At 40.9% G+C, this 12,113-nt stretch overlaps 1 protein-coding gene across 2 annotated transcripts in view; it reads right to left on the reverse strand.

The window, feature by feature from the left end:
- LOC130914457 (glutamate receptor ionotropic, NMDA 2D) overlaps positions 1-12,113 on the reverse strand; it is a 176,455-nt gene that overhangs the window by 35,260 nt on the left and 129,082 nt on the right. For both annotated transcript variants that reach the window (XM_057833666.1, XM_057833668.1), the window contains 2 exons: positions 3,353-3,582; positions 2,857-3,017 (listed from right to left, as the gene is read on the reverse strand). In XM_057833666.1, the coding sequence (XP_057689649.1) occupies positions 2,857-3,017; positions 3,353-3,582 (391 nt within the window). The remainder of the gene's footprint in view (positions 1-2,856; positions 3,018-3,352; positions 3,583-12,113) is intronic.

A 12,113-nucleotide genomic window follows, 5' to 3' on the forward strand; every position in this document is an offset into this window, starting at 1 on the left:
TGTTTGATAGTGTAAAATTTAACCAATTTTACTTAGTAAATATGACCTAAATGCGTCAACAATAATATACTCCAATATTTTGGGTAAGATTTACTAAACCTTTTAAAAACGATTATATCACTTAATACCTATTAAAATTGAGTATTATTTACTCATGAATCGTAGCGTATTTGTATTGTATATTTTACTGAATGTTTTTTAATAAATATTAATTAAAATATCAACCTAATTATTACTAATGTAGATAAGGGTTTGTTTTACCCTAAAGCTTAAAGTCATTGCACACATGGGAAACATTTTATTGGCAACTGTTTTTTATTGACAACTTGCTCATTCAAACATTTAACAAATTGTCTACCCAATATAAATTGCATGCAAACATTTTTTTTCTCATAGTATGTGTTCAAGTACAGTACAGCCTTAACTAATGAATGAAGAACACGAGCAGGTGTCACCAACACTTGTTCTCGAGAGCGGTCTGCTTTCCACGTCTCCCTCCTCCAACACACTAGTGGTTGCCGCCATTACTGCCATTTACACGCCTCAGTAGAAGACCAGCGTCATTTAATGTAGACAGTAACGTTAGCTGCTGCTGACTGTGTGCTGCGGGCGGCACACCTCAGCAAATGGCAGACGGGGTACTTCCAGTCGAGGGACGGGGAGGGTGCCACTCAATACTGTACGCCGTGACTGAAAAGTTAATTCGAAAATAAGGTTAATGGTTCAAATTAAGCCACATTATTACCAGCAACTCATGTTGCTATGTTCTGAAGAACATTGTTAGCTAGCTATCAGGAATGGCTGTCGAAAGGCAGGAATAAAATATACAAATATTTTTACTATAGGGGCTTCTTAATTTAACACGCAGCATACCAGGCTTGTTAATGTTTATGTATTGTCAATTTTAAAAGAAACAATAGTTCAAACTTACCTGCTACTGTAAGATGCCATCCAAGTTGGAGTGTCCCGCCAAATGAAATAATCCTCCTTTCAGTTTCATATAAGACTTGTTTGCGCATGCGCAGCCTTGAGCACACACCTAATATTTTTGGGTAGATATTACCTTGTTTGTTTGAGTTGAAATTTTTACTGATTAAAATTAGGTAAAGAGAGTTTATTTTAACCAATGTATTACGTTTCACTTGCTTACCTAAATACTTCTAGTACAATTTATACAATTTATATGGATCATAATTACAACCCACAAAAATAGTTTTTTATAGTGAGACACGCAAGACCATAAACCGCACCGATCAAATTTGACAAAAAAAAAAAAAAAACATACAGTGCCCTCCATAATTATTGGCACCCCTGAAAAAGATGTGTTTTTTAGCTTCTAATATTTTTTTTTTAATTCAAATAATATGGGACCTTAATCGAAAAAAAGAGAAAAATCCAACCTTCAATACAAGTGCATTCATTCAGTGGGGAAAAAATCCCACATAAAGAAAAAAATATTTGACATCAAATAATGTGTGTCACAATTATTAGCACCCCTGGTGTTAATATTTGGTACAACCCCCTTTTGCCAACAAAACACGGTCTGGGGACTGAGATGGCCATGGGAGGAGCTTAATTTTGTGTCTGGTGAACCATTTCAAGCTCAATCTTGTTCTCACACAAAAATACACACTGTGTCCCACACAAAAATACACACGGTCCCAGTTTGCTTTGGTCAGATGAGACCAAGATTGAGCTTTTTGGCAACAAACACTCTAAGTGGGTCTGGCGTGCCACGAAAGATGCGCATGCTGAAAAGCACCTCATACCCACTGTGAAGTATGGGGGTGGGTCAGTGATGCTGTGGGGCTGTTTCGCTTCCAAAGGCCCTGGGAACCTTGTTAGGGTGCATGGCATCATGAATGCTTTGAAATATCAGGACATTTTAAATCAAAATCTGTTGCCCTCTGCCCAAAAGCTGAAGATGGGTCGTCACTGGGTCTTTCAGCAAGACAATGACCTTAACATATGGCCAAATCTACACAGAAATGGTTCACCAGACACAAAATCAAGCTCCTCCCATGGCCATCTCAGTCCCCAGGCCTTGTTTTGTTGGCAAAAGGGGGTTGTACAAAGTATTAACACCAGGGGATGCTAATAATTGTGACACACATTATTTGATGTCAAATAATTTTTTCTTTATGTGGGATTTTTTCCCCACTGAATGAATGCACTTGTATTGAAGGTTGGATTTTTCTCTTTTTTCCATTAAGGTCCCATATTATTTGAATTTTTAAAAAATTATTAGAAGCTAAAAAACATATCTTTTTCAGGGGTGCCAATAATTATGGAGGGCACTGTATACGTTGCACTGGCCTATAAGCCGTAGCTTTCCACATTGTAATATGGGATATTTACTTTGTTCACTTAGCTCCAGCGGATATTGAGTCGCAGGGTTCAAAGCTGGTAAAAAATGTATAATCTGAGAAAAGTTATCTTTCAAATCGGTCTTAAATTTTGGTAAAACAAATGCTTGAAGTTCATTTATCCACTTCATTTATCTATTTACAGTATAATAATTTCATATATGTTTTTTTTCTGTATAAAATGTAGTTTTTGTCTGTGTGTATGGAACAGATTAAGTGGATTAAAGGGACAGACTTCCAAGAAATGTGCAATTTGCAAACCAAAACACTTTGAGCAACTGTCTTTTTCATGACAGTAGTTTATGCTCGTGTTGTCTCTGTCCCTTTAACATTACTTTCTATGGGAAATATTGCTTCAGTTTTTGCAAAATTTGGTTTTAGCCAGACCTTTTGGAATGAATTACCAACTGTAAATGAAATGATTGACTAAGTGAAGGATGGCTGAATGTAAAATGGCATAGAACAGTGACATACGTAAAAGCAAACAAACCCTGTTTTCAAGTTGAGAATGGCGTCCTCCACTCCCCTCTGGTTGTATTTTCCCATGTACTGGTGCATATCCGGGTAGTTGGAGCGGATGTTTTTTTCGGTGCTCCCGTTGGGGACCGTGCCGAACTTGAGCGGTGGGTACTGCTCTTCGGGATGCTGAAACTAATGAAGGTGGAAGGGGCATAAGACACCTCAGGCTGTGCACCAATCTGTTTGACCTATTTCTGTCACCTTTCTAGACTAAGTTGTTACACTTTGAGCACAGTCAAATTGTGGGGAAAAAGGTCAAGCTGTGGACTTTAAATAGTATTTAGAACTGCCTTTTATGTCTTCAAGAACTGTGATAATAGCATTATGTTAAATGAGATTTTATCCCTTTCTTTAAGCCCTCCATTGTAATCAATTTTAACGTTTAAATTCATGAGATTTGACTTCCTTACAACTTCAATTTGCCTTTTTTTCCAGTAGAGCTTGTTAGTATTCAAGTAACGGAGTACCTTCTTGTCTGAGAGCCCTGACACCGTGTCAATGTACTCCTCCTGGATCATGAAGGCCGCCAGGTTAGCAGTGTACGAGGCCAGGAAGATGACGGCAAAGAAGGCCCAGATCAGCACCATGATCTTGCTCGTTGTTCCTCTGGGGTTCTCCACTGGCACAGAGTTATTGAATACAATGGCCCATAAAAGCCACACCGACTTCCCTATAGTGAAAGTGGACCCTCCAGACTCTGTCCGGAGAGATGAGAGAGGGAAGAAAAAATGGTTAGCGGTTGTAAAATTGCTGTGCACAAGCATGTGGCTGCGCAGAAGTGTAATGAAACTTCAGTGGATGAAGGGTAAAATTGCTTTGCTGTTCTCTGTGTCATTCCAGAATTGGAGGACATTTTGGATTTAAAACGTCACGATAAATAAGCCTTCACTTTTAGATTTTCTGCTCGTATTCATCGGTAAACTATGAAAGGGTTGATTAGTTCATCCTTTCAATTATTAGGGTTAGGGTCATATGTACAACTGGGTTGCATTAGCTAGTAAGGATGCAACAATACGCGGTTTTATATTTACCGTTCGATACGCCCTCTTCTATTCAATACGCAAAAACATTCGATCCAAATGAAAAGCTCCCAAATCTATTTTCCAAACTTTTTTTTTTTTGTGCTCTCTCTCGCTAAAATGTCCAGCGCAGCTTTACCTTGAGAAAAAGCTCTGAGAAGGCTCCTCCCCGCAAAAAGCCCTCCTCCTCCCCTCCTCCCCCAAACTGCCTGAGGGGCGGGAGCTGCTATTGTTTATGGTAACCGAGGATCATTGCTAGTGAGGAAAGACAAAAGCTTAAGGAGGCGGATTCAACATCGTGCAGATCTGTGGTATGGAAGCATTTTGGGTTTGCTGATATGCAATCCCCTCTCGCATATATTTCACAAAGATTGTCTTTCCGGATATTTACAAGGAAGTCCGCCAAAACTTCATTACCGACTTGGCTGTTATGAACAACTTCGATCTGGCAACAGACAGCTTAACACCCTGGGACACTGAGCTAACTCACAGTTACATGATGAACAATGAGTGGCAAATTAAGAGTGCTGTACTTCACACTAGTCCTGTTTATGAAAGTCGATTGTCATATGCTGGTGTTGTGCAGTAATGAGCAGACGCGACTTATGTGGAGTTTGTTAACTTTTTTAATGCCCGACATGGCCGACAACATTCGCGCACACACACTAGATGTCATCAAATAGCAAACTAGATGTGCTACGTTAGATCCAATGCCGTTGGCTGCGTGAGCCCAGAGTAATCATGGGACACGTAATCCATATACTTCATCGATGGATTAAAAACCGCCATGACTGAATGGAAGTTAAGCAGGCCAAATCAATCCATACCAGTGACTATAAATAATGCTGCAAATATTTTTAATTCAGTACGTGACACAGATGGACTCAGACTACAAATAGAATGTTTTGCTCATGTGGTAAACCTAGCTGCTAAAAGAGCTGTAGCAATCAACAGTGTGCCCCGCCTCACTTTACAAACAGTAAAGATTGTTCTCAGCAACTTTATACAAAATTTCTTCAGATCAGTAAGAAGTAAGCACATAAATATTATGCACTAAAATGCATGTTTATATGATAACATTGTTATTTTTGCTTGTTAGCAAAGTACAAAACCATTAAAAAAAAAAGATAACACTTGTATTTTTTTTTTCAGTGCATTAAATGTATTGAATTGAATCGAAAATTGTGTCCCTCATATTGAAAATTGTACCGAACCGTGACTTAACTGTATCGTTGCATCCCTATTAGATAGAGTGAGCTATGGAATTGTTCAAATATTGACTGTTTCATAACATGCCATGAGAAAAACAAATGAGGACATACATTTTCCCGGTACATTATTTGAGAAACTGTCGATTGTATGATGTTGTTTACAGCTTTTTCCCCATCTTCCATCATGATAAATGGTTATAGTAACAGGGTTGCATGCATATTGTGCGACACAAGTTACACAAATAATAATATCCATCCATCCATCCATTATCTTCCGCTTGTTCCGGGGTCGGGTCGCGGGGGCAGCAGCTTTAACAGGGAAGCCCAGACTTCCCTCTCCCCAGCCACTTCAACCAGCTCCTCCGGCGGGATCCCAAGGCGTTCCCAGGCCAGCCGAGAGACATAGTCTCTCCAGCGTGTCCTGGGTCGTCCCCGGGGCCTCCCACCGGTGGGACATGCCCGGAACACCTCTCCAGGGAGGCGTCCGGGAGGCATCCGAACCAGATGCCCGAGCCACCTCAGCTGGCTCCTCTCTACGTGGAGGAGTAGCGGCTCGACGCCGAGTCCCTCCCGGATGACCGAGCTTCTCACCCTATCTCTAAGGGAGAGCCCGGACACCCTGCGGAGGAAACTCATTTCGGCTGCTTGTATCCGGGATCTTGTTCTTTCGGTCACGACCCAAAGCTCGTGACCATAGGTGAGGGTAGGAACGTAGATCGACTGGTAAATCGAGAGCTTTGCCTTTCGGCTCAGCTCCTTCTTCACCACTACGGACCGATGCAGAGTCCGCATTACTGCAGACGCCGCACCGATTCGCCTGTCGATCTCCCGCTCCCTCCTACCGTCACTCGTGAACAAGACCCCAAGATACTTGAACTCCTCCACTTGGGGCAGGATCTCATCCCCGACCCGGAGAGGGCACTCCACCCTTTTCCGACTGAGGACCATGGTCTCGGATTTGGAGGTGCTGATCTTCATCCCAACCGCTTCACACTCAGCTGCGAACCGCTCCAGTGAGAGTTGGAGGTCACGGCTTGATGAAGCCAACAGCACTAAATCATCTGCAAAAAGCAGAGATTCAATGCTGAGGTCACCAAACCGGACCCCCTCAACGCTTTGGCTGCGCCTAGAAATTCTGTCCATAAAAATTATGAACAAAATCGGTGACAAAGGGCAGCCTTGGCGGAGTCCAACCCTCACTGGGAACAAATTCGACTTACTGCCGGCAATGCGGACCAGACTCTGACACCGGTCGTACAGGGACCGAACAGCCCTTACCAAGGGGCTCGGTACCCCGTACTCCCGGAGCACCCTCCACAGGATTCCCCTAGGCACACGGTCGAACGCCTTCTCCAAATCCACAAAACACATGTAGACTGGTTGGGCGAACTCCCATGCACCCTCGAGGACCCTGCTGAGGGTGTAGAGCTGGTCCACTGTTCCACGGCCGGGACGAAAACCACACTGCTCCTCCTGAATCCGAGATTCGACTTCCCGACGGACCCTCCTCTCCAGTACCCCTGAATAGACTTTACCGGGGAGGCTGAGGAGTGTGATTCCTCTATAATTGGAACACACCCTCCGGTCCCCCTTTTTAAAAATAATAATACATAATTGAAATATGTTTATAAATCAAATTTTCACACAGTTACAAGAGCGCGCAATGGAACAAATATTACCCCCTCCCCAAAATAAAAAGTTTTGAGATTCAATTCGGTCATTAGGGGATGGGATGAGAGAAAAGTGCAATTTTAGGGGCTACCCAAGACTTATTTGATATTTTTTAAATTAAATTTCAAGCATTCCATTGTCTCTTTGTTTTTTTAAGTCAATTTACGCAAAAAAAGCTGCATATTTTAGGATTTTGTAAGTTGATTATTTTAAGCTAAAGACAATAACTAGTAGAGTATTAATGACATTCATAGAATGAACAGTTGCTCAAAGTATATCAATTACGAATTTCTTAGACCTCTGATGCCATAATGCGGAAGGGTGGATCATTTGGAATATTCACATTTGATTGGCTAAAATTAGAGATGTTCCGATCCGATATTTGGATCGGACGCCGATATGGGCAAAAAACTGCGGATCGGTATCGGATCGGCCGACACGGAAAAATTCCGATCCAGACTTCCGATCCAGTTTTTTTGAAAATCCGGTCCGGGTTTTCCAGCACACCGGTTTACATAATCCATTCCAGTTTTTGCTTTGGTTTCCCTAAAATCCGGTCCGCATTTTAAGGCACACCTTCAACACACTTCATTACCATCTCCCAATTTACCGAGAGACTATCTGTAAAAATGTCAGCTGTGTGGGATCATTTCACCTTAAAGGACGACAAAGACGAAGAGGCAGATATGCAACATATGCCACAATAAAGTCAAGCGTGGTTGTAAAGCTATAAGAAGTTTTAATACAACCAACCTAATCAAGCATTTAGCGACATATACATGCATTGAAAACTAGGTGCGTTAGTAAACAGCCGCCATCTTAAAGCAGAAGACTTCCCTTGTAGGCTGTTGTAGTGAACCTTCCAAGCGAACCTAATTAACTTTTTATCTAAAATACTCCTTGTTCTGCCCTTCATTTCGCGATGTGCATTTTTCGTTCCTGCTTTTATTTTGACAGCCGTCCGACAGGAAGGAAGTAGCGCGGCGGCCATGTTTTTAGTCGTTTCGTCAGTCCACCGTTTGACGAGAGCTGGGCAGCATTGTTTATTGTGCTCACGCTATCCTAAGTACAACATTTTTTTATATATAGTATTTAGCGATTTATGTGCCATATTTGGAGCATTTTGACCACTTTGTAAACTTTGGCACCTGCTGCATGCTTCATTTGCATATTAGAATATTGAGAGGCATTTTATGGGAATTGGCTTCGTATATATATATATGACATATATAGCATATGGATAGTCAAACCTGTCAATCATTTTCGTTCTGTACATTCTATTTCTTTTAGTTTCACCTGGGTTCATTTTTGGATGTGACAGTGCAGCTAAATAAAAGCACCTGGAGCTTGGATGCTACTTCCTGACTCCCGCGTTCATTTTTGAATGGAGTTTGGCTTGCTGCGAACTTGTGTCCGCTTACACACACAAGGGGAGCAGTATACTCCTAAATAGGCAAAATCTTGACTTGAATCTATCTTCAAAACAGTTTTAAAACGTTCACATGTCAATAGTAGACAGAGGGGAAATTATGGAATAACCGGAACAATTTTAACAACTTAAACAGATGATTCGCAAAATTTAATTCATTGAATGTAGTTCAAAGCTGCTGATACAGAATTAGGCTCGAGCGTTTACGTCACAGCAGCACAGGATTGTGCGAGATTTGCGACATCGCAGCCATTGCGGAAGCACGTCTGCATCACGGGACATTTAAACTTAACGGCAAATACAATTCAACTACGAGTTCCAAAGATGGAAAAATGTAGGGAAAACTTGCCAGTTCGATACAGAGACAAACTTGTTACCACGGCGAAGGACAGATATGTGAGCAATTTTAAGGATGTGAACAATGTTGACCCTCACGAGCAAGCCGAACACAAATAGAATAAAGATGTCGACAAGCTTCCACCACTACGCGAAATGGACATCGTGCTGTATTTAGTGTTTGGTGTATGTTACTACACTCATCAGCAATTCCGAAACTACAAATCGCTACAAAGCTACGAACAGTTTTGCTGCGGATGGGTGCAGCATCTGCACATTATGACCATAGCAAACGGCACACCATCTTTCTAGCAAAGGTAGGCAATGTGTGTTTACATTAGTCTGTGACCACGGATGTACAAATTTTTTGTTGCAGAAAATGTAGCCTGTGTACAAATTCTTTGCCACTCTCTCACGTCAAAATATTACAGCTTTTTCATTTAGCAACGACAGGAATTATGTCTTATGAAGACAATGCACACATGTATGCATGCTAGTTGTTTAGCTGTAGCTATAGCTAACAACAGGCCGACTTAGGGCGTAAAGTTACTGAAATTTGCGTAAACAAACGAAATTAATTTACCGGAGTGGAAGTGCATAGAGCAAACTCAGTGTGTAACTGGAGAATCAAACTTATGCCCTTCCTTCTGATCGAGGCCACCCATGCCATTCTTCGATGTTTGGTAAGTTCAGATATGACCTTTCCCTCGCCTTTTCTCCATGTAGGGATCCGGAAGAAACTCAATGGTGTTCCGTCAAGCTGTACATTCTCCTTTCTATTCGATCGGTTGTTGCAATTCTTTACCGCACAATAATTTCCAACCATTTTTAAAGAGCGACCTGTGTTGAAATGCCTCATTGTTTATGTTTCTCGCTCCCATAATGGCGATAGCGGCGGAAACCTCGCGAGTGCCACGTCATACGCTCGAGCCTAATGGGGACTGGAGTATTTTATTTACTGTTTTAAAATGTAAACTTGATACTGAAATAGTCGTTTATTTAAACCTGATAGGCTTTTTATACAATTTTTGTAACTAATGCACGAAACATTAAAAGCATCTAATAGCTTGGGGGGTTTGTGGGATTTTCCACTGACAGTTTATAATATTATTTGCACGTTTTACTGACTGACTATGCCATTTCTGTTTGTCATTTATAATGTTTTGTGTTTGTCACTGAATAAACAGGTCAGTTTCTTGTTACCAACCATTGTGTGTTATTCAAACTCACCTAATTCAGCTGGCTAGTTGTTATCAAGAGTACTAAAACCCTTTTCAACATGAGTCTGACAACTAAGTAAGGAGGCTAAATAACTTTAAACTTTAATACATGCTCAGATAGGCCGGTATCGGCCAGTATCGGTATCGGATCGGAAGTGCAAAACAATATCGGTATCGGATCGGAAGTGCAAAAACCTGGATCGGGACATCCCTAGCTAAAATAATACTGGCATTGATAAAATGCCTGCCCCAATGTCTGGTGGCCACTTTATGAAATATTGGCTTTTTTTGGCTAAATTTATTATAGCCTGTATTGCCTATTTTTTCTCAACTATTACACATCAGAAAAAGTGAAATTGTTTGGAGGGTTTTCCAATTATTGAAAAGGATTCTTTCCATTGGGATGGACATGACAAAGGTGTTGTTCCTCTTTAAAATTCAAAGGGTGGGACATAAAATGTCGTGCAACTCTGGAATAAACCATACAAAAATATCTAGCCGGCAAATTGACATCATAGCTCATAAGTCACAGGCTAGGGGATAGCAGCTACATGATATTACAAATCATGTAACCTCATGGTACAAATCGTTATTCAAGCAATACACTGCCTTGATATGACATTCAGTAGTAAAGGAGGAAGTAAGGAGAGCAGCATGATGGACGTGCTGGAAGATGACTCAGTTAAATCTATGCAAAGTGTAGCAATCAAGCAGCAGCAGAGTGGAAACTGGCCCTTGCATCAGAGACATTAAATATCACAGGAATACAAACTACACTGCTGAATAATAGATAGCCTCTTTCATGTTAGACATACTCAGATGCAGTTCAACAACTCCCTCTTCAGTGCACTCGACAGTCAAAGGCGCCGCTTGTGGCTGATTTCAACAATCAGGTGATTTATGTTTTAAACTCCCACTCAGTAGGGGGCAGCATATTACGTTAAAGTCAATTGCGGTTCCCAGCAATCACCCAGGGACGTTCTGACGCATCAAGAACATCTCCAAAATGACACCGCTCATATTTTCTGTGCACTGGGATAGTAACCACCCTCTGTGTGGTAGCATCAAGAAGCACGCCTTGCTGAGAAACTGGGAAAAAATAAACTTTAGTGGCACATGGAACCTCTGAGGGTAGTAAATTTTTAAACAGGCAGGTGCCTTTTTCAAAAGTTATCTTCTCAAGACTTCCTCCAAAACTCTTAACAGCTGTATTTATTCGCTATTGGCGTATTCGGGGGAGTCTCGTGACACTGTCACGACTCTCAACTTGTCGGTTGATACGAACCTCTAAGCCTTTCAGGAAATAGAGTACCAAGTAGTGCAGAACCAAATATTCATTCATTCATTTTCCATGCCGCTTTTCCTCACGAGGGTCACGGAGGTGCTGGAGCCTATCCCAGCTAACTACGGGCAGTAGGCAGGGTACACCCTGAACTGTTTGCCAGCCAATCGCAGGGCACAAGGAGACATACAACCATGTAATACAAAGATAGAAATGAAACATTCAGAAATATAGGAAACAAATCAATTGGTAGTGCCTTAATTTACAAGTTGAATTTGTATCGTGGAATAAATTAAAATTGCATCTATTAGTAATAGCAAGGGCGTAGGTTTGCATAAGGACGGTAGGGACAAAACACTACCAACTTTTCAGGATAATCAAATTGTTCCTACAAACTTTAAAGCAATCTTATTTGCATTAAATAATGTAGGGCTGCTGCTGTCGATTATTTTAGCAATCGATTAATCGATGAACTAGTTAGTTCGAATAATCGAGTAATCCGATAAGGAACATTAAAAATCTACATACCTGAGCTGAGTCTCAAACGGTATAAAAAAATAAAGATCTATGTACAAGAAAAGAACAATTGGCTAACTTACACAGCAAAAGTCTGCTAGCATAAGTGCTATAAAACGCTAACTTTTTTTTTTTTTTTTTTTGCTCTTAACAAGCTGGTTCAGACACATATTCCCACAGAAAATGGCTAAATATACTGTACCTATAAACTAAATTACGAACATTTAAAAAAACTTAAGCGCAAACAAAAACTTAGCTTATGTTGGTCTTAACATGGAGCAGCTGGATTCAGCCATGTGAAATGAGGCAGACTAGTAGGCACTGTAGCCACCCAAATCAATAAAACTCTATGCAAACACTTTCAAAATAAACCATTACAACCCCACTTTAAACGAATACTCGAAGCAGCAAAATTTAACCTAACCCTAACCCCTAACCCTAATCCGAATCTTTTTTTCTAATCGAATACTCGAGTTAATTGATTAACCGTTGCAGCATTAATATAATGACCTCAGTTATATAGGTCATTTAGATCAGTGATTCT

Source organism: Corythoichthys intestinalis, chromosome 4 (assembly GCF_030265065.1).
Source record: "Corythoichthys intestinalis isolate RoL2023-P3 chromosome 4, ASM3026506v1, whole genome shotgun sequence".
Lineage (NCBI taxonomy): Eukaryota > Metazoa > Chordata > Actinopteri > Syngnathiformes > Syngnathidae > Corythoichthys > Corythoichthys intestinalis.